Below are 23657 nucleotides of genomic sequence, written 5' to 3' on the forward strand. Positions count from 1 at the left end.
CCGCTAGGCCACCAGCACCCCATTATTATTATTATTATTATTATTATTATTATTATTATTATTATTATTATTATTATTATTATTATTATTATTATTATTATTATTATTAATAAATTTCATCCATAGTCCCAAGGCAGGTAACTACACAACACAGACACAGTAAGACATTAAAACCTCACAGCTACAAATCATATGATATAATGACAATTACAAAACAAAACACAGGTCACAGAACACACATGGAAAAGGATTACTTTGTTTACAGAGAAATATAACAGAATACATTTATACTGCAACTGTCCATGTCTGAGAATTGAAATAAAATTGCACTTTACTTGAAAATAAGTTGCACTTTTAAATTATTGTTTGCTTCTACATACTGTCTGTATATATGTTCCATGTTGCTGAGTTGTGCTATTTATTTTGACGTGTGATGCTGACCTTTTGGCCAGGTCGCCCTTGTAAATGAGGTCTTGATCTCAATGGGACTCATCTGGTTAAATACAGGATAAATCAAAAAAATTAAAAAATAATAATTATTCAAATTTGGAGTTCAAGACAGTTGTCTTTAAATTCGTTAGAGAACCATGAGTGAATCAAATATCAGGACTGGAATCGAATCATGGGTTGAGTGTATCCTTCCATCCCTAGTTATTTCACACATCAGTTGAAGAGGCATAAATAAACATGCAATGACAAAATCAGATGTTTCCTGAACTGTTGGTTTATTATAAGCAACATGTGTGTGACTCAAACAATACAAGATAAGTGGGAGCGCAAGGTAACATCATGTTTTATTTTTAACACAGAATTGAGTAGCATCCTTCTTTTTTAGAATAAATTATCTTGTTGAATTGACTAACTTTATGTCGTCTTTTTTCAGACTCACACAATCTGAGCATCAAAGAATGGTGGATTCATCTCTGTGAGTCTTCCTGTGTTTCTTCAGATTCTCCTTCGACTTGCACTTTTTGCCAAACACTGCAGCTGTGGTTCTCTGCACCTTTATGCTTTCCCATGTGTGTGTTGAGCAAACGGCCCGTCTTGTAGCTCTTCCCACAGACGTCACACGCAAACGGCCTCTCCCCCGTGTGGGACTTCATGTGAATCGTCAGCCCCCCGCTTTGCCTGAATCTCTTCCCGCAGACACTGCAGGGGAACGGCTTCTCCCCCGTGTGTGACCTCATGTGGATCTTCAACGCGGCGTTCGCCACGAACTTCTTCCCGCACACGAGGCAGGCGTGCTTCAGCTCTCCCGTGTGGAGCAGCATGTGTGCCGTCAAACCCCCCTTCTGCCTGAATCTTTTCCCGCAGATGCCGCAGGGGAACGGCCTCTCCCCCGTGTGGGTGCTCATGTGAATCCTCAAATACCACTTAGACTTAAAGCTCTGACCGCACACTGCGCAGGAGTACGGCTTCTCACCTGAGTGGGTAATCATGTGATTGGTCAGGGTTCCTTTCTGAGCAAAGGCTTTCCCACACTCACTGCAGACGTACGGCTTCTCTCCCGTGTGTGTCCTCATGTGCACCTCCAGGTTCTGTGGGGAAAAACACTTTCTACCACAAACCTCACAGTCGTTTGTTTGGCTGTAAGTTTGCAGGTGAAGCTTCAAGCTCTCATTAGAGTCAAAATGTGTCCCACACACTCCACAGATGTCTTTATCATCCCCCTCTTTTCTTACGTGTTTCATGAAGGAGGCTCTGAAAGAGAAAGACTTCCCGCACACTTTACAGAAATACTGTGGACTTGCAACTTTCAGTTTGTACAATTCTTGGGCCTCATATTTGGATGGTTCACTCTCCCTTCCCTCCTCAGTGCTGTTGTGTGCTTCACTCTCCAAGCTCTCCTTATGCTTTCCACAAGCTTCACACACTATTGGTCTCCGTTTAAACCCCTGAGTCCGTCTGAAGCTCAGACCACACACGCTGCAGACGCACATCATCTCTCCCTTGTGGGTTCTCATGTGTCCCTTCAGGGTTCCTTTTAGAGCGTAGGCTTTCCCGCAGATGCTGCATACGTACGGCTTCTCTCTCGTGTGCTTCCTCATGTGCATCTCCAGGTGTTTTGGGCCATCAAATTTCTTACCACACACCTCACAGTCATTTGTCGGGATGTAAGCGCTCAGGTGAAGTATCAAGCTCTCCTTAGACTCAAAATGTTTGCCACACACACCGCAAACATCTCCATCCCTCTCTTCATCTCTCACGTGTTTTATGAGCCGAGCTTTGAAGCCGAAAGATTTCCCACACACTTTACAGAAATTGTTCAGGATCATATTTATAGCCTCTTTTTGAGTCTTCACGCCTCGGGCATCACTTTCTACTCTGTTGGATTCCCTAACATCATTGTCAACATCTCCATCTTTCCTCTCAGCATCTAAGGTCTCAGTCTGATCCCTGCTCGGGTTCACGTTGTTGTTCTGCATCTCTGAATGCATCCTTAAGCTCTCATCAGAGTCCCGATGTTCACCGCAGACTCCACAAAGATCTGGGATCTGTTCTGATCTCTGACTCGGGCTGAAGCTCTGTCCACAGATGCTGCAAACTTCCAGCCGCTCCTTGAGGTGGACCCACATGTGAACCTTCAGGGTTCCTTTCTGAGCAAAGGCTCTCCCGCAGACGCTGCAGGTGTACGGCTTCTCTCCTGTGTGCGCCCTCATGTGCATCTCCAGGCGCTTTGGGCCGACACATGTTTTACCACAAACCTCACAGTCATTTTTTTGTCTGTACGTTTGCAGGTGAAGCTTCAAGCTCTCATTAGACTCAAAGCGTGTCCCACACACTCCACAGATGTCTTTATCATCCTCCTCTTTTTTCACGTGTTTTATGAAGGAGCCTCTGAAAGAGAAAGACTTCCCGCACACTTTACAGTAAAACTTCTGCCTGTGCGATTCTTTGTTAGTTCTTTTTTTAGCCTCCCAGTCTTCATCATCATCATCATTATCATCATAAACGTCAGTTCCCTCACTTTCACCCTCTCTGCTCTCAGCATCACAGCTCTCTGCGTCCATCCGTCTCTCCTCTGAGTGACTCCTGCAGACGTTGTCTTCGAGAGGTTTCAGGTGGTATTCTTCATAATCATCAGTTTCTTCCTTCTTCACTTGAAAAATGAGTGCTGGGAGTGTTCTTTCTGCTCTCTGCTGAAGATGTGAGGGCTTAGCGTGGATCAACTCAGAGTCTGTCTCTGTGGACATGTCTTCAATCTGCTGCAGACTCAGAGTCTCCTGGACCTCAAAGATGCTACTTCTCTCCTCTTGCTCAGATGAAATGTCTCGCTCTAAGTCTGAACCGGAGAGTCTCTCTGAAGGGAAAGGGAAAGGGACATTCTTGCATGAAAAGGACAAAGCAAAATAAACTATTAAACTGTTGCACACTGGAAGTGAATACCTCTATCATGCACTGAGCACTGAACACCCAAAATACATTTTGTGAATGCTTAAAAAGGGATTTAAAATTACCATAAATTCATTCAAGTATGTAACGACTTCCATGGCTGCAAAGGTGCTCACTAATTTAAAGATTTGGTAAGTGTATAATATTAATATATATGTATCTTTACCCACTAAATCTCAGCTGTGCATTAACTCAGCCATTATCACTATCATGCATCCCTAATAACGTCTGTGATGATGCAACAATTCTTGCAATATAAACATTACTGCATGCACGACGTACCTGTGATGTCTTCATCTGTCTCTGTTTTGATTGTGGTGTCCAGCAGTCCCTGTTGATAAGCGACCTCTTCATTGAATCCTGAGATCTCAGACTCATTTTCACCAATCATTACCGCCAGGATCCTGAAGATCTCATCTGCAACCTCTGACAAACGCTTGTGTACAGCTGCTCTCTGCTGTACAGTTGACATCTCTGCAGGAAAGAGAGAGGTAAACATTTGACATAAAGAAAAACAGAACGATTCTATAAAATCCAACATATACACTACCAGTCAAAAGTTTGGAAACACCTTCTCATTCAAGGGTTTGTATTTATTGTAATTATTTGAAACACTGTAGATTAATACCAAAGACATCAAAACTATGAAAGAACATATATGGAATTATTTAATTCACAAAAAGTGTTAAACAAAGCAGAATATGTTTTATATTTTAGATTCTGTAAAGTAGCCCCCTTTTTCCTTCATGACAGCTTTGCACACTCGTGGTATTCTCTCAGTCTGCTTCATGAAGTGGTCTCCTGGATTGGTTTCTAGTTAACATGAGCCTTGTCAAGAGTTCATTTGTAGAATGACTTGCCTTCTTAATGTGTTTGAGACCATCAGTTGTGTTGTTCAGAGGTAGGGTTAGCACACAATGGATAGCCCTATTTCACTACTGTTGTAATCCAGATTATGGCAAAACCAGATTATTTCATAGTTTTGATGTCTTCAGGATTAATCTACCATACCGTAAATAATGTAAATTTGTATGTAGCTTCTTTCCTTGCAGCGCAAATGTTTCTTAGAGACAATATTATGTCAGGAAACAACATTTCAGCTGAACTTGTGTTTCATCATAAGGAGTTGAAGAAGGAACCAGTTTAGTGCAAGATAAAAACACTTTCACATACATGCATATTTTAAATATTTAACATAAATGTTATCTAAAAATATCCAATAATCATCCTATACCATCAAAGTTTGGTTTCAAGTTTACTGTTGCATATTTTTGTCTATTTGCCTTGATGCATATTTTGGTCCTTTCTGTGTATTAAATTGAACAATAGGAGAAAAATAGAAAAAATATCCCATACAATTAAATGCATGAAAGATGTCAGCCTTCATAATAATAATAATAAACTGAATAAAATCTAACAGCTCATGAGGCATGCTTTGTTGTTGTACCTGATACTGTTAGTTTCCATTCCTCTGTTATCATCCTCTCCACAGAGCTGAAGATCTCCTCTGCAGCTGCAGCCAGTCTCTCCTCCACCAGCGCCCTCAGGACCGACAGGTTACACATCATGAAGTGTTTAAAGTTTCATTCTTTTATTTCTGCTCATACAAACACTGTGCAGAAGTTTACTACACGACTAGCAAGCTTTCTCCTTCTCCTTCTTCTCCTTCGTTGGTGTTTTGCAGCATTCAGCATCCATGTAATTTGCTTTAGTGCCCCCCTCTGGGTTGACTTTACAGTTGGTTGTGAAAACACTGCCCCCTTGTGTTCATAAATAGTATTACAGCTTTACTTTCCATCTCCTTTCACTCCTCTATTTGAGACATTTTAGTTGTGGGTGTTTAGTAAACCTCAAAGTACACATTTCACTTACAAATAATAGCACATGCTACTAAAATTGAAGGTATTTCTGATAAAATACACGATCAATTTTACTTTGAATAATTATTATTACTTTTATGACTATTGTTTTGGCATCATTTTTATTACTTTATCTTTATTCTATCTGATTATATCTTCTATTTATTAGATTGTATTTAATTGATTGATTTTATTTTAATTTAATTTAATTTTTAAGTATTTCATATCACATTCCTCGATTAATATCCAACCTTGTACTACGATAGATTTGTTCGACAGCATTTACATTTACTCATACCTGGTATAAAACATAGACTGTGTATATAATGGACAGCGTCCGCTCCGCCTTTTCCCATTGTACGGTTTTGAGGCCAAAATATCCCGTTCCAGAACGCTGACATCTTGTACACTTTCTGCAGCAAGAGTCTGCACAGTAGGGAATTTATGTGTTTCCACAGTAACAAGCTCCGCCTTACAGCATAGCGTCCCAAGGTCCTACGGAGTTTCTCTCTACGACGTCAATCAAGGTAAACCCGGATGTAAAACCTTGTTTTTTAATCTCTAATAACGAACGAAAAATAAACTTTTCAGAACAAAGAGGCCTTGAACACAAAACAGTCAAATAATAACTACATATCATCACAGCATACGGATGTGAGAAACATTCGTCACGTGTATTTATTTTTTTAAGTTTGACTGCAGCCCATTCAAATACATGGGGGAGACAGCCAGCCTCTAGGGGGAGCAGTTTTTGTGGTAGCCTCACTTCGAGCCGAGCAAGATTACGTCCATTTTATATACAGTCTATGATCTAAAACCATAAACTGCAAATGATGTGATATGAATGTTTGTGATAAACTGAATGATCAATGTTCCTTAATGGTTAGAGAAAACGTCCCTTCCTGCTAAGCGAAAGAAATCCCAATTGTCTGCTGATAGGGTCAATTAACAGTCCCTGCTGGTTTCTACTACTGGATTCCATGGATTTTCTGAGCTAAGACTATCTAATTTATCATCTATCTTCTGTTTTGTTTCATCACTTGTTGCAGCATGTACTGTTATTTAAATATATGGAATTTATTTGTCATAAAACATGCCACATGAATAAAATTAGACCCTGTCAGGCCTTTCCAGTTACTTTCCTCGAAAGTGTGGCATATAAAAGACTAAAACCATTGAGCTAAATCAGAAAAAACTCTGTGCACAGAGAGGGTTGTGAACTTTTGCTGTTCCAACTGATGTGAAAAGATGAGAACATCAAGACCAGACAGTGAAAGTTAGATCCAGCCTTATTTTAAGCAGTAACATTGTAATGTGGTTTGATTCTAGGTATTGACGTAACAGCTGGGTATCACTGTCAATGTGTGCTGGGAGGCACGTGTCTCGGATTTCAATGATTAGATTCGGCGACTTTAAAATGAAATCTAAAAAATTATGTTGTTTTTAAAGGATGAATCAAAATAGTATATTCTCACATGCACTTCGTGAATGTCTGCAAACATTTGCATTAATCTGCACCAAAGAATATCTGCCTGAAATACCTGATATGTAATGATGCATATGCATGAAAAAACATGCAATAATGATCTCTTCATATCTCTTATTTCTTGGGCGCATCCACCATTGCACCAGCGTGTTCCTATTTTATGATAAGACACTTCTTGTGCACTAAAATTCCTTAAAAGCTCTTAAAAACCATTTATTAGTAACTCTGTAAATAAAACAGAAAATTCACATTTGCAGTCAAAAGTTTGAAGCCATATGGAACTTATCTTTTATTTCCCAGCATTAAAAACTTGACCCACTCAGCTGAAAAACACAGCAGCGGTCGACCTACAAATATTTTTCACAACTCCCTTTTTTGTCAGAGATATCATGTGCATATTCTGTAAAACACAAACAGGCAAATATTGAATGTTCAGCTCACGTTGTTGACCTTACGTGCACTGACTGATACGCAGACATTTGCATGACGTGTGGATCTACGTCATGGCCGTATGTCAGGTTAAAGGTCAGCCAGGTGCAGAGTTAATGATTCATAACTCACTCCAGCTTTGCCAAAATGATATCTTTACCTCATGAGGTTTTAAATAGAGTCAAAACAATGACAGTTTTATGTTTTTTTCCAACTACCTTGGAGTCTTGTTGTTGAAGCTTACAGTTATGAGGTTTTATTATTTTCAGTTAATTTAATATTTTGAAAGGCCTGATGTACACCCATAACTACTCAACCCAGCTCATCCTCATGCTCCTCTCCTCTGTACTGAAACATAATTAGAAGAACATGTGAAACTCATTACGTTTACAAACAAATCAATAATAATCGCCTTGGAGACTAGTAATGGACTGCACATTTTTTCTACATCCTACCACTGAAAGTAACCCAAGTCCCATTAACTATATCATTCGGCCACGATTAATAATGAATCCTATGTTACGACTGTGGTTCTAATGAGTTTTCAGGTACCTATTAGGGATGTTAACAAATAGTCGAGTATCGATAAATTAGGGTTAGGGTTAAAATTTTGGTTAGGGTTATGATTAGGGTGAGGGATAGGGTTAAGATTGGGGTTAGGATTCAGTCTAGCTGTCAGATTCTAAATTGAAAAGATTCCTTGCTTACCCCTATTGTCAGTAAAGTGACGGGGATCTTTGATGATTGAAAAGCTCCTGTGATGCATGATGAGTATGATCCTCCATTTGTCAAACCCTAACCCAAACCCTAATCATAACCCTCATCTTAACCCTAACCCTAATCATAACCCTAACCCTAATATTAACCCTAATAGTAACGCTAACCCTAATATTAACCCTAATCGTAACCCTGACCCTAATACTAACCCTAATACTAACCGTAACCCTAATACTAACCCTAACCCTAATCGTAACCCTAACCCTAATACTAACCCTAATCATAACCCTAACCCTAATCCTAACCCTAACCCTAACCCTAACCCCAATCGTAACCCTAACCCTAATGCTAACCCTAATCATAACCCTAACCCTAATGCTAACCCTAATCATAACCCTAACCCTAATCGTAACCCTTACCCTAACCCGAACCCTAATCATAACCCTAACCCTAATACTAACCCTAATCATAACCCTAACCCTAATCAAAACCCTAACCCTAACCCTAACCCTAACCCTAATCTAACCCTAACCCTAATCTAACCCTAACCCTAATCGTAACCCTAACCCTAACCCTAACCCTAACCCTAATCTAACCCTAACCCTAATTGTAACCCTAACCCTAACCCTAATCGTAACCCTAACCCTAACCCTAATCGTAACCCGAACCCTAACCCTAACCCTAATAGTAACCCTAACCCTAACCCTAACACTAGTCGTAACCCTAACCCTAATCGTAACCCTAACCCTAATCGTAACCCTAACCCTAACCCAGTCGTAACCCTAACCCTAATCAAAACCCTAACCCTAACCCTAACCCTAATGCTAACCCTAACCCTAACCCTAATCTAACCCTAACCCTAATTGTAACCCTAACCCTAACCCTAATCGTAACCCGAACCCGAACCCTAACCCTAACCATAAACGTAACCCTAACCCTAACCCTAATAGTAACCCTAACCCTAACCCTAACCCTAATCGTAATCCTAACCCTAATCGTAACCCTAACCCTAACCCTAACCCTAATCGTAATCCTAACCCTAACCCTAAACCTAATCGTAACCCTAACCCTAATCGTAACCCTAACCCTGATCCTAACCCTAATCGTAACCCTAACCCTAACCCTAACCCTAATCGTAATCCTAACCCTAACCCTAATCGTAACCCTAAACCGAACCCTAACCCTAATCGTAATCCTAACCCTAACCCTAACCCTAATCGTAACCCTAAACCTAACCCTAACCCTAATCGTAACCCTAATGTAACCCTAACCCTAATCGTAACCCTAAACCTAACCCTAACCCTAATCGTAACCTCAACCCGAACCCTAATCGTAACCCTAACCGTAACCCTAACCCTAATCGTAATCCTAACCCTAACCCTAACCCTAATCGTAACCCTAAACCTAACCCTAACCCTAATCGTAACCCTAATCTAACCCTAACCCTAATCGTAACCCTAACCCTAACCCTCACCCTAATCGTAACCCTAAACCTAACCCTAACCCTAATCGTAACCCTAATCTAACCCTAACCCTAATCGTTACCTCAACCCGAACCCTAATCCAACCCTAACCCTAACCCTAACCCTAACCCGAACCCTAATCGTAATCGTAACCCTAACCCTAACTCTTATCGTAACCCTAACCCTAACCCTAATCGTAACCCTAAACCTAACCCTAACCCTAATCGTAACCTCAACCCGAACCCTAATCCAACCCTAGCCCTAACCCTAACCCTAATCGTAACCCTAACCCTAACCCTAATCGTAACCCTAAACCTAACCCTAACCCTAATCGTAACCTCAACCCGAACCCTAATCCAACCCTAGCCCTAACCCTAACCCTAATCATAACCCTAACTCTAACCCTAATCGTAACCCTAACCCTAATCGTAACCCTAACCCTAACCCTAACCCTAATCATAACCCTAACTCTAACCCTAACCCTAATCGTAACCCTAACCCTAAACCTAACCCTAATCGTAACCCTAACCCTAACCCTAATCGTAACCCTAACCCTAATCGTAACCCTAATCGTAACCCTAATCGTAACCCTAACCCTAACCCTAACCCTAACCCTAATCGTAACCCTAACCCTAAACCTAACCCTAATCGTAACCCTAACCCTAATCGTAACCCTAACCCTAATCTTAACCCTAACCCTAACCCTAATCATAACCCTAACCCTAGTCGTAACCCTAACCCTAACCCTAATCGTAACCCTAACCCTAGTCGTAACCCTAACCCTAACCCTAATCGTAACCCTAACCCTAACCCTAATCGTAACCCTAACCCTAACCCTAATCATAACCCTAACCCTAGTCGTAACCCTAACCCTAACCCTAATCGTAACCCTAACCCTAGTCGTAACCCTAACCCTAATCGTAACCCTAACCCTAACCCTAATCATAACCCTAACCCTAGTCGTAACCCTAACCCTAACCCTAATCATAACCCTAACCCTAGTCGTAACCCTAACCCTAATCCTAACCCTAACCCTAACCCTAATCGTAACCCTAACCCTAACCCTAGTCGTAACCCTAACCCTAGTCGTAACCCTAACCCTAACCCTAATCATAACCCTAACCCTAGTCGTAACCCTAACCCTAATCCTAACCCTAACCCTAACCCTAATCGTAACCCTAACCCTAACCCTAATCATAACCCTAACCCTAGTCGTAACCCTAACCCTAACCCTAATCCTAACCCTAACCCTAACCCTAATCGTAACCCTAACCCTATCCCTAACCCTAATCTAACCCTAAGCCTAATCGTAACCCTAACCCTAACCCTAACCCTAATCGTAACCCGAACCCGAACCCTAACCCTAACCCTAACCCTAATCGTAACCCGAACCCGAACGATTAGGGTTACAATTAGGGTTAGGGTTACGATTAGGGTTACGATTAGGGTTAGGGTTAGGGTTACGATTAGGGTTAGGGTTAGGGTTACGATTAGGGTTAGGGTTAGAGTTAGGGTTATGATTAGGGTTAGGGTTAGGGTTAGGGTTACGATTAGGGTTAGGGTTACGATTAGGGTTAGAGTTAGGGTTATGATTAGGGTTAGGGTTACGATTAGGGTTACGATTAGGGTTAGGGTTACGATTAGGGTTAGAGTTAGGGTTATGATTAGGGTTAGGGTTAGGGTTAGGTTTACGATTAGGGTTAGGGTTATGATTAGGGTTAGGGTTACGATTAGGGTTAGGGTTACGATTAGGGTTAGGGTTACGATTAGGGTTAGGGTTAGGGTTACGACTAGGGTTAGGGTTAGAGTTAGGGTTAGGGTTAGGGTTCCGATTAGGGTTAGGGTTAGGGTTAGGGTTAGGGTTACGACTAGGGTTAGGGTTAGGGTTACGACTAGGGTTAGGGTTAGGGTTACAGTTAGGGTTAGGGTTAGGGTTACAGTTAGGGTTAGGGTTAGGGTTACGATAAGGGTTAGGGTTAGGGTTAGGGTTACGACTAGGGTTAGGGTTAGGGTTACGACTAGGGTTAGGGTTAGGGTTAGGGTTACGACTAGGGTTAGGGTTAGGGTTAGGGTTACGACTAGGGTTAGGGTTACGACTAGGGTTAGGGTTAGGGTTAGGGTTACGACTAGGGTTAGGGTTAGGGTTACTATTAGGGTTAGGGTTATGATTAGGGTTAGGGTTAGGGTTATGAGGGTTACGGTTGGGGTTAGGGTTAGGGTTAGGGTTACGACTAGGGTTAGGGTTAGGGTTAGGGTTACGATTAGGGTTAGGGTTAGGGTTACGATTAGGGTTAGAGTTACAATTAGGGTTAGGGTTACGATTAGGGTTAGGGTTAGGCTTACGATAAGGGTTAGGGTTAGGGTTACGATTAGGGTTAGGGTTACGATTAGGGTTAGGGTTAGGGTTGTGGTTACGATTAGGGTTAGGGTTATGATTAGGGTTAGGCTTAGGGGGTTAGGGTTAGGGTTAGGGTTAGGGTTACGGTTAGGGTTAGGGTTAGGGTTATGAGGGTTACGGTTAGGGTTAGGGTTAGGGTTAGGGTTACGACTAGGGTTAGGGTTAGGGTTAGGGTTACGATTAGGGTTAGGGTTAGGGTTAGGGTTACGATTAGGGTTAGGGTCAGGGTTAGGGTTACGACTAGGGTTAGGGTTACGGTTAGGGTTAGGGTTAGGGTTACGATTAGGGTTAGGGTTAGGGTTAGGGTTACGACTAGGGTCAGGGTTAGGGTTAGGGTTAGGACTAGGGTTAAGGTTAGGCTTAGGGGGTTAGGGTTACGATTAGGGTTAGGGTTACGATTAGGGTTAGGGTTAGGGTTACGACTAGGGTTAGGGTTAGGGTTACGATTAGGGTTAGGGTTACGATTAGGGTTAGGGTTAGGGTTAGGGTTACGACTAGGGTTAGGGTTAGGGTTACATTTAGGGTTAGGGTTAGGGTTACGATTAGGGTTAGGGTTAGGGTTAGGGTTACGACTAGGGTTAGGGTTAGGGTTACTATTAGGGTTACTATTAGGGTTAGGGTTACGATTAGGGTTAGAGTTAGGGTTATGATTAGGGTTAGGGTTAGGTTTACGATTAGGGTTAGGGTTATGATTAGGGTTAGGGTTACGATTAGGGTTAGGGTTAGGGTTAGGGTTACGATTAGGGTTAGGGTTAGGGTTACGACTAGGGTTAGGGTTAGGGTTAGGGTTAGTGTTAGGGTTAGGATTAGGGTTAGGGTTAGGGTTAGGGTTACGACTAGGGTTAGGGTTAGGGTTACGACTAGGGTTAGGGTTAGGGTTAGGGTTACGATAAGGGTTAGGGTTAGGGTTAGGGTTACGACTAGGGTTAGGGTAAGGGTTAGGGTTACGACTAGGGTTAGGGTTAGGGTTACAGTTAGGGTTAGGGTTAGGGTTACGATAAGGGTTAGGGTTAGGGTTAGGGTTACGACTAGGGTTAGGGTTACGACTAGGGTTAGGGTTAGGGTTACGACTAGGGTTAGGGTTAGGGTTACTATTAGGGTTAGGGTTATGATTAGGGTTAGGGTTACGATTAGGGTTAGGGTTACGATTAGGGTTAGGGTTACGGTTAGGGTTAGGGTTAGGGTTAGGGTTATGAGGGTTACGGTTAGGGTTAGGGTTAGGGTTAGGGTTAGGGTTACGACTAGGGTTAGGGTTAGGGTTAGGGTTACGATTAGGGTTAGGGTTAGGGTTACGATTAGGGTTAGGGTTAGGGTTGTGGTTACGATTAGGGTTAGGGTTACGATTAGGGTTAGGCTTAGGGGGTTAGGGTTAGGGTTAGGGTTACGGTTAGGGTTAGGCTTAGGGTTATGAGGGTTACGGTTAGGGTTAGGGTTAAGGTTAGGGTTACGACTAGGGTTAGGGTTAGGGTTAGGGTTACGATTAGGGTTAGGGTTAGGGTTAGGGTTACGATTAGGGTTAGGGTCAGGGTTAGGGTTACGACTAGGGTTAGGGTTACGGTTAGGGTTAGGGTTAGGGTTAGGGTTACGATTAGGGTTAGGGTTAGGGTTAGGGTTACGACTAGGGTCAGGGTTAGGGTTAGGGTTAGGACTAGGGTTAAGGTTAGGCTTAGGGGGTTGGGTTACGATTAGGGTTAGGGTTACGATTAGGGTTAGGGTTAGGGTTACGACTAGGGTTAGGGTTAGGGTTAGGGTTAGGGTTAGGGTTAGGGTTAGGGTTACGACTAGGGTTAGGGTTAGGGTTACGATTAGGGTTAGGGTTACGATTAGGGTTAGGGTTAGGGTTACGACTAGGGTTAGGGTTAGGGTTAGGGTTAGGGTTAGGGTTACGATTAGGGTTAGGGTTACGATTAGGGTTAGGGTTAGGGTTAGGGTTAGGGTTACGACTAGGGTTAGGGTTAGGGTTACTATTAGGGTTACTATTAGGGTTAGGGTTAGGGTTACTATTAGGGTTAGGGTTACGACTAGGGTTAGGGTTAGGGTTACGATTAGGGTAGGGTTAGGGTTAGGGTTACGACTAGGGTTAGGGTTAGGGTTACTATTAGGGTTAGGGTTAGGGTTACTATTAGGGTTAGGGTTAGGGTTAGGATTAGGGTTAGGGTTAGGGTTACGATTAGGGTTAGGGTTAGGGTTAGGGTTACTATTAGGGTTAGGGTTACTATTAGGGTTAGGGTTAGGGTTACGATTAGGGTTAGGGTTAGGGTTAGGGTTACGACTAGGGTTAGGGTTAGGGTTAGGGTTACGACTAGGGTTAGGGTTAGGGTTACTATTAGGGTCAGGGTTAGGGTTACGATTAGGGTTAGGGTTACTATTAGGGTTAGGGTTACTATTAGGGTTAGGGTTAGGGTTAGGGTTACGATTAGGGTTAGGGTTAGGGTTAGGGTTACGACTAGGGTTAGGGTTACTATTAGGGTTAGGGTTAGGGTTACTATTAGGGTTAGGGTTACTATTAGGGTCAGGGTTATGATTAAGGTTAGGGTTAGGGTTAGGGTTAGGGTTAAGATTAGGGTTAGGGTTACGATTAGGGTTAGGGTCAGGGTTAGGGTTACGATTAGGGTTAGGGTTACGGTTAGGGTTAGGGTTAGGGTTAGGGTTAGGGTTACTATTAGGGTTAGGGTTAGGGTTAGGGTTACGACTAGGGTTAGGGTTAGGGTTAGGGTTACCTCTAGGGTTAGGGTTAGGGTTACGATTAGGGTTAGGGTTACGATTAGGGTTAGGGTTAGGGTTGTGGTTACGATTAGGGTTGTGGTCACGATTAGGGTTAGGCTTAGGGTTAGGGTTACTATTAGGGTTAGGGTTAGGGTTACGATTAGGGTTAGGGTTACGATTAGGGTTAGTGTTAGGGTTACGACTAGGGTTAGGGTTAGGGTTACGATTAGGGTTAGGGTTACGACTAGGGTTAGGTTTAGGGTTATGATTAGGGTTAGGGTTACGATTAGGGTTAGGGTTAGGGTTACGACTAGGGTTAAGGTTAGGGTTACAATTAGGGTTAGGGTTACGATTAGGGTTAGAGTCAGGGTTATGATTAGGTTTAGGGTTACAATTAGGGTTAGGGTTACGATTAGGGTTAGAGTCAGGGTTATGATTAGGTTTAGGGTTACAATTAGGGTTAGGGTTACAATTAGGGTTAGGGTTAGGGTTACTATTAGGGTTAGGGTTACGACTAGGGTTAGGGTTACGATTAGGGTTAGGGTTAGGGTTAGGGTTACTATTAGGGTTAGGGTTACTATTAGGGTTAGGGTTAGGGTTAGGGTTACTATTAGGGTTAGGGTTACGATTAGGGTTAGGGTTAGGGTTAGGGTTACGACTAGGGTTAGGGTTAGGGTTACTATTAGGGTTAGGGTTAGGGTTACTATTAGGGTTAGGGTTACGACTAGGGTTAGGGTTAGGGTTACTATTAGGGTTAGGGTTACTATTAGGGTTAGGGTTAGGGTTACGACTAGGGTAAGGGTTAGGGTTAGGGTTAGGGTTATTATTAGGGTTAGGGTTATTATTAGGGTTAGGGTTACGATTAGGGTTAGGGTTAGGGTTAGGGTTACTATTAGGGTTAGGGTTACTATTAGGGTTAGGGTTACGATTAGGGTTAGGGTTAGGGTTAAGACTAGGGTTAGGGTTAGGGTTACTATTAGGGTTAGGGTTACGATTAGGGTTAGGGTTAGGGTTAAGACTAGGGTTAGGGTTAGGGTTACTATTAGGGTTATGATTAGGGTTACGATTAGGGTTAGGGTTAGGGTTACGACTAGGGTTAGGGTTAGGGTTACTATTAGGGTTAGGGTTAGGGTTACTATTAGGGTTAGGGTTAGGGTTACGATTAGGGTTAGGGTTAGGGTTAGGGTTAGGGTTACGATTAGGGTTAGGGTTAGGGTTACTATTAGGGTTAGGGTTACGATTAGGGTTAGGGTTACTATTGGGGTTACGATTAGGGTTAGGGTTACTATTGGGGTTACGATTAGGGTGAGGGTTACTATTAGGGTTAGGGTTAGGGTTAGGATTAGGGTTAGGGTTACTATTAGGGTTAGGGTTACTATTAGGGTTAGGGTTACGATTAGGGTTAGGGTTAGGGTTAGGGTTAGGGTTACGACTAGGGTTAGGGTTACTATTAGGGTTAGGGTTAGGGTTACTATTAGGGTTAGGGTTAGGGTTAGGGTTACTATTAGGGTTAGGGTTAGGGTTAGGGTTAGGGTTACTATTAGGGTTAGGGTTACTATTAGGGTTAGGGTTAGGGTTACTATTAGGGTTAGGGTTAGGGTTAGGGTTACTATTAGGGTTAGGGTTACTATTAGGGTTAGAGTTAGGGTTACGATTAGGGTTAGGGTTAGGGTTAGGGTTACTATTAGGGTTAGGGTTACTATTAGGGTTAGGGTTAGGGTTACTATAAGGTTTAGGGTTACTATAAGGGTTACTATTAGGGTTAGGGTTACGATTAGGGTTAGGGTTAGGGTTACGATAACGGTCAGGGTTAGGGTTACGATGAGGGTTAGGGTTACGATTAGGCTTAGGGTTACGATTACGGTCAGGGTTAGGGTTACGATTAGGGTTAGGGTTACGATTAGGGTTAGGGTTAGGGTTAGGGTTACGACTAGGGTTAGGGTTAGGGTTAGGGTTACTATTAGGGTTAGGGTTAGGGTTACTATTAGGGTTAGGGTTACTATTAGGGTTAGGGTTAGGGTTACGACTAGGGTAAGGGTTAGGGTTAGGGTTACTATTAGGGTTAGGGTTAGGGTTACTATTAGGGTTAGGGTTACGATTAGGGTTAGGGTTAGGGTTAAGACTAGGGTTAGGGTTAGGGTTAGGGTTAGGGTTACTATTAGGGTTAGGGTTACGATTAGGGTTAGGGTTAGGGTTAAGACTAGGGTTAGGGTTAGGGTTAGGGTTAGGGTTACTATTAGGGTTAGGGTTACGATTAGGGTTAGGGTTAGGGTTAAGACTAGGGTTAGGGTTAGGGTTAGGGTTAGGGTTACTATTAGGGTTAGGGTTACGATTAGGGTTAGGGTTAGGGTTAAGACTAGGGTTAGGGTTAGGGTTAGGGTACTATTAGGCTTATGATTAAGGTTACGATTAGGGTTAGGGTTACTATTAGGGTTAGGGTCAGGGTTACTATTAGGGTTATGATTAGGGTTAAGATTCGGGTTAGGGTTAGGGTACTATTAGGGTTATGATTAAGGTTACGATTAGGGTTAGGGTTACTATTAGGGTTAGGGTTAGGGTTACTATTAGGGTTATGATTAGGGTTACGATTAGGGTTATGATTAGGCTTATGGTAAGGGTTAGGGTTAGGGTTGTACAAATGGAGGATCATACTCATCTTGCATCACAGGAGCTTTTCAATCATCAAAGATCACCGTCACTTTACTGACAATAGGGGTAAGCAATCTTTCAATTTAGAATCTGACAGCTAGACATCGCTATCTAAACTAGGGGTTCCCAAGGTGGGGGTCGTGAGACACAAATGGGTAAGGTCTCCCAGAATGTTTTTTTTTGATCTACAAATTGTACTATTTACCCATTATACTAAAATATATTGACAAAAGTAGTAGCTAACCTTGAAATAAAACCTTGAAAATAGAAAATGTAATGAGTTTTCTACCTTTCTTTTTGCCAGATGACTCCTAAGTTTAGGGTTAGTGAACAGTTAATTATCAAAAGCATCAGTAGCAGCAGGTTAATTCATAACAGCACAGGAAACACAGACACATGCTCATATAGGTAAGCTAATTTTCTGCAGACCAGCTAAATGAAGCCACATTAAATTACTTTGAGGGACAGTGGGGGTCGCGAGTCTTTGGCACCTATATTTTGGGGGTCATGGGCTGAAAAGTTTTGAAAACCCTGATCTAAACTTTAAAATGATGGACATCATGTTGGGGGGAAATAATTTAGTTTAATTAAGTAATTTGCTGTTAATTGGTACTTTTTTAAAGTCCTTGAGTGTAATCACTTGTCATAAGTGTTCATTTGGCTGTGTCTCTAGCTAATTATATTTGTTCGTTTGATTAAAAAAATTGAATCAGGTACTTAAATTATAATAACAGGTAGAAGCCTTAAATTTTGTACAGATTAATGTTAAATATGTTGGTAATAAAACAAGCATGTGTTCACTCCAGTGAGTCAAATATGAAACAGTTCATTAAATACATTTTGACAACTTTTTTTATTAAAAATATTCAAAACACTTAAAAAATACTTTCAATTGTTCTGAAAAAAACATTATATAATATTTAAAATACATTACAGTTTGAAATAACATATCAAAATTGTGAGTGAGTATTCATGGCTTTAAAATGAGGTTAAGCATTACAAATGCTCAGAATTAGTCTGTTGGTAGACATGTGTTCATCGTTTGTCCTGCTCCTGGACCACAGAAATTTGTAATTAGCACATTCGGTTACATTCAACATTCCCGTACAAATTGCTAAGTGCTCCAGGGTATCGAGGATGGTGCTTTCAGTGTCACACAGTGCTCCCAAAGTCCAGTGTCCAAATGACACTAGTGACGATTTTCCAGTGACTTAATGGTGTTTCCCCTGAGTGAAAGTTGGACATATGAATGCAATCGGCCCCACAAGTGTGTTTTCACCACTCAAAGGGACTCTGCACTTCTATTTATGAGTCTGTTATGAGTTCATGCTCACACTCCCTTCTTGTTCTGCATGTTCAGCGCTCCGTTCACACAGTATGGAATGATGCTGACAGTCACCAGAGGCACGGTGGCGCTCTTGCAGAACGACAGCAGGTAGAAAAGAGCTGCTGTGTGCGTGGGAGGCTTGAAGGAGTCGAACAGATGCAGCAGGAACAGAGTGCTGAGGACGCACGCCACTTTCACCATCTTGCTGTTGCTCTTCTTGGCCTCGGTATAAAGAGGGGAGTGCAGGCCCAGACCCAGGCCAAACAGGGTGCCCATGTTACGCAGGAGGCTGGCGAAGGGTGTGCTGTCTAAGTGGACCCACTCTGGCCTCACACACCACTTTTGTGCTTTCTCCAGGGTCCACAGCAGGTCCACGCCCAGAGCTTTGAGCAGGAGGTAGAAGCCGACAGCAAAAGAGGTCAAGAAGAGAGTGGTATAGAAGTACTTTTTCATGCTGGCGTTGTAGATCCATTGAGTTCTGTTGAAGGCTTCAGCCACGATCATACCTAGAATCCAATTACATGCCATTAAAATATGTTTTTAGAAGCATAACAGCAGAGGCATAAAAATGGTCTCTTCCTTTTACTGACCTGTGATAACACCAGCAACGACCTGGTGGGGGAAGTGGGCTGCGATGAAGACTCTGGAGAGACAGACACCCACCTGGACTCCCCAAAACAGAGTCCACAAAACAGCCTTCAGATACCTGTAGAAAGACAATGAAATAAGTTCTATTTTCAAAAGGTAAACTAAGACATGGGGCACAGGGGCGGCTGTGGCTCAGTGGGTAGCGTCGGTCGTCTATCAATCGGAAGGTTGGCGGCTCGATCCCAGCTCCGGCAGTCACATGCCGAAGTGTCCTTGAGCAAGACACTGAACCCCGAATTGCTCCCTCTGTTGTTCAGAGGTGTGTGAATGTGTACGAATGAGATTAGCTAACACTGATGGTCCCTTACTGTAGCAGCCTCTACCATCAGTAAGTGAATGGGTATGAATGGGTCAATGTGACAAGTAGTGTAAAAGCGCTTTGAGTGGTCAGAAAGACTAGAAAAGCGCTATATAAGTACAAGACCATTTACCATTTACCATTTACATGATTACGACTGGCCTTGGCAGGTCGTGCCCCGGAACAAACATCTGAACCTTTCAAAGCAATATAACAATTAACACAGTTATTCTGTGCGGCCTGGACGTCAAAACAAGTCATGTATGATCTCCCTCTAGTTCCCAGGAGTCAATGATCAACCAGGGCACAGAACAGAGTGTGTCCACAGTGATAAGCTCAGGATGGAGGGAAACTGTAAACAACACCTATACATCAAGACCTCTATCTGATCTGAGTTTTTTTTTTTAAACTCACCAGTGCTTGTTGGTGGATTTTTTGCTTCCGAATTTCTTCTTACTCGTCACAATGGCGAGGATGGAGGTCACCAGAGTGTAGTAGACCCCGGCAGCTCCCATAGCGTGTCCAGAGGGGCTGCCTGCACAACACAAACACAGACGGGAGATATCAGCGGCTGATTCACTCAAGCAGGACAATGACTGCAGTGTTCTTAATTGACTGAACAAATTATTGAATGAATGAGTGGGGAGCAAACACTTTACGATGCTACTTATAGAATCAATACTGTCCGTGGATGCAATAAAGTTTCTTGTCCCTATTTTTATGACAACTAATTATTTTACTCCCCTACATTTAAAGACTGAAAAATGTATTTTACAACATTTGCAGCATGGCTACATGGGTTTATTCTGGTACATGCAATATGCTCTTCTACGTGTACATGATAAGTGTATTTACATTATGCACTTTTCATTATTAACTGTAGAGAAATAATTAAAAATTTGATGGTTTGAAAATTTAACTTGCTTTTTTATTTCAATGCATTTGTGATATTTAAACATTATTTGGGTGGAGGCTTCAAATAAGCTCTCTGAGTTTTCTGCCTCTTCCTGCACTGTATATTATTTATCTTTGCTCTTTTTTTCCTGTGTATTTTTTAATTGTGCAAATAAATAAACATATACATAAATATAACCATGCAACTTATCTTTTGATTTATGCATAATACCACTCTAAAATGTTAAAACAGTAACAGGCTGACGAGCTGTTATGCTCACTGTTTTTTGCTGTAAATAATCCACCAAATTTACGTTTTTCTGTTAAATTTGTTTTGTCTGGTTTTGTTGTTGTTGGTTTTTTTTGTTGTTTGTCTGTTCTGCTTTGTCTTTTGTTTTATTCTATTTGTAATTTATTGATTTTTTTCTAAATTTTAGTATATTGTCATTATTTGTGTCTTTATTTGAATGTTTTTAAAAACGAATACATTTCAAATCATAGAAAAAAAGACAGTAACAGGGTAAAAGTTATTGTAATTTGGATCCTGAAATTAATTTCACACTTCTTCTGACAAACACTTTTAAACGCAGGACTTCTACTTGGATAGAATCAAATGTATTAACTCTGAATTCTAAACACCAAGGATTAGACATGGCCCTTGTATTTATTGTTTTTGAAATGTTGACGTCTACATGTACAATTATGTTTCTATGTCTACTGTTAAATGTAATGTTGGAACCTGCAGCTGTACTGAAAACAAATTCCACCAGCTTGGATGTGTGGTCATTAAAAGAATCAATCAATCAATCATGTCATTCATTGGTCTTTTGGCATCTTTTACTGAAGCTAAGGTTTTAAACAAAGTAACTACCAGATAATAAAAAAAAGAAATGTGCTTTAAATTTCACATTCACTGTGTTGCAACTGTTTTTTTTTTTTTTTTAATGTGATAAAACTGAAAAATCTGTTGTGACATTTTTAAAAACTATTATATTACATATTCAAACCACATCTTTTATTGGAGAATTGGTTTCAGAATAAAGGAATATTCCCCACAAATGCACAATATCATGGCTCTTCCTAAATTATGTAATCTCTGCACCATGTGTCAAATAAAGCCTGAAGATCTGGGTTCTAACAGCTGGTTAGAAACCATGTGGTTGGGTTATTCTGAGTTCAATCAAATCATATTTAAAAAGTGGGAACATGAAATATTGTATGTGTTATTGTATGCAATGCACAAAGAGTGGGATGAATCTGCAAGTAAACATTGGAGGTAGATCAAGTCATGCATGAAGTTCTCACCTGGTCCGGTTTCACATGTCATGGGGTACTGCTCAATGTGAGGACGAGCACTGTCTGCATAATAAGACGCCTCATGGACCCACCAGTACGGCCTCTCTCCAAACAGAATCCTGAAGAAACAACAGAAGCATGAACTCAGGTACAGTCTTTAAAAAGTGGTAAACACATATGTTTACATGTTTACTAATAAATGTTGTCAAAGATTTAGTTGTCTCACCATTTAAACACCAAGTTGAGCCAGTCTCCGATCACAGCCACCCAGATGAGCTTAATAGCCACCGAAGACCTCAGGTGAAACCAAAGCGGGAAGAAGATGAAGAAGGTGTTCCTGAGATCCGCCGCCCAGGACACCCAGAGGAACAGACCCTGGGCATCCTCATAGTTGGTCTGCAGGTAGTGAGTGGTGCTCACCCCAAAGCCCTGCATGGAGTCCATTATACCATTTATAGTATTCATCTTGAAGAGAGAGAACAGTCAGTGTGGTGCTGTGTGAAATAGACAAGAGTGTTGCTATCAGTAACACAGCTGGTTGGTTTTATACCAGAGGGACCCACCACCCAAACGCATGCTCACGCTGATCTTTGGACCTTGCACATGAGTAATAAAACACCGGGAGACAGGAGAGTTTGGGAGGTTTTCACACAAACAAGTTAACAAGATAGAGGGAGAACAGAACAACAATCGCTAACTTTATCAATGAAAGACTGTACGCAGCACGAGGAGGATGTTTTTGACCTGGATTAACAAACACCATGTGGAGGGTCATTTTCCTCACATGTTACTGCGGCAATTTTTAGATACCAAACCAATACCAGAATTTATCTGAACACCATCCTCCATGTATACAAAGTTTTAAATAGGCAAAGACCAAAATAATTCGCCACCAAATTAACTATTTGGAAACACTGCGATCATTTGCACCTGGACTACTGGTGGTTAAAAGTCACTTGCAGTCATTTTCTAACCTTTTCACACTCATGTCAAAAAAGATTACGACCAAAAATGTTTATGTCTTGTGTCCTACAACCTGAAACATTTTGAGAATTTGCCAATCTGGGGCCCAGTTTGGTTTACCAATTGAAATTAAAATATATAACTTAAAAAATAATAAAAAATAAAACCTACACCTCTAACTTTGAGATCAAATATTGAAAAGACAATCAAATTGATGAAACATTGAACTTGGACTTTCTCTAAATATATGAAATACCTCTTCTCTTTTTATATATGTGTTTGTATATACATGCATGCGTGTGTATATATGTATAAATATGTATATATGTGTATATATATGTATGTATGTGTATATGTAGATAGACTTTTCTTACTTGGTTATTTTGTTTCTTTTTTTCTTTTATTTTATCAAGTCTTCTTTTTAACTATATCATGAAGTTTATGGGCTGCTTATCCCTTTATAAAATGTTATGCTTTATTTATTGTAAAAAAGATACACATGAAATATGAAATTTGCAGTTGTACGAACATTATCTCTTTTGGCCTGTTTTTTTTCCTCTTTCTTCCTTTTTTGTTCCTCTATTCTTTTGCCTGCTTTTTAATTTTTTTTTATTTTATTCTTTTACCTTATTTATGTGCGAAGAGATGTAGGGGGTGGGGGGGTTAAAGGGAAGTAAAAAGTGGTTTTTTTTTTTGGTGAACGTTTTGCACTCAAAAAGAAAACAATAAAAATAATATATATATATAAAAAAAAAGAAACATGAGCTTATTTTTTTGAGTTTCACATGATAGGATAGGAAAGAAGAATCAGAATCAGAATCAAAAATACTTAATTTATCCCAGGGGGAAATTCAGTCATTAAAGTTGCTCCTATACACAATAATTAAAAATATCAAATAATATTAATAGAAGAAGTAATTAATAAGATATAAATAGATTCCTAGTTCATAGAAATATTATCTAGGAAGATGCTAGATGCTGAAGTTAGCTAATGTCAGATTCAAGCTACTTGCTAGCCATCATTTCCCAATTTGGGATCAATAATCTATCTACATCCTATCTACCTACATCTATCCAGCTGACATGACTGTTGGATACTGAAAGAAGATGAAGCCAAAAAGTAAAAGTAAT

At 41.1% G+C, this 23657-nt stretch overlaps 2 protein-coding genes across 2 annotated transcripts; both read right to left on the reverse strand.

Annotated features, from left to right (window-relative positions):
• Positions 1-704: 704 nt before the first annotated feature.
• Positions 705-5081, reverse strand: LOC117830559 (zinc finger protein 569-like). Its single transcript, XM_034708741.1, has 3 exons — positions 4841-5081; positions 3676-3867; positions 705-3301 (listed from the first exon to the last, which is right to left on the reverse strand). Exons 1-3 carry the CDS (start codon positions 4959-4961, stop codon positions 918-920), a joined length of 2697 nt encoding a protein of 898 aa, XP_034564632.1. The 5' UTR covers positions 4962-5081; the 3' UTR covers positions 705-917.
• A 12960-nt stretch (positions 5082-18041) lies between these two features.
• On the reverse strand, positions 18042-22654 carry g6pca.2 (glucose-6-phosphatase a, catalytic subunit, tandem duplicate 2). The gene is made up of 5 exons (XM_034707208.1): positions 21790-22654; positions 21573-21682; positions 19788-19908; positions 19018-19133; positions 18042-18933 (listed from the first exon to the last, which is right to left on the reverse strand). The coding sequence occupies exons 1-5, from the start codon at positions 22026-22028 to the stop codon at positions 18431-18433; spliced, it is 1089 nt and encodes a 362-aa protein (XP_034563099.1). The 5' UTR covers positions 22029-22654; the 3' UTR covers positions 18042-18430.
• Positions 22655-23657: the final 1003 nt, after the last annotated feature.

This window comes from Notolabrus celidotus, chromosome 18 (genome assembly GCF_009762535.1).
Source record: "Notolabrus celidotus isolate fNotCel1 chromosome 18, fNotCel1.pri, whole genome shotgun sequence".
NCBI classification, from domain to species: Eukaryota; Metazoa; Chordata; class Actinopteri; order Labriformes; family Labridae; genus Notolabrus; species Notolabrus celidotus.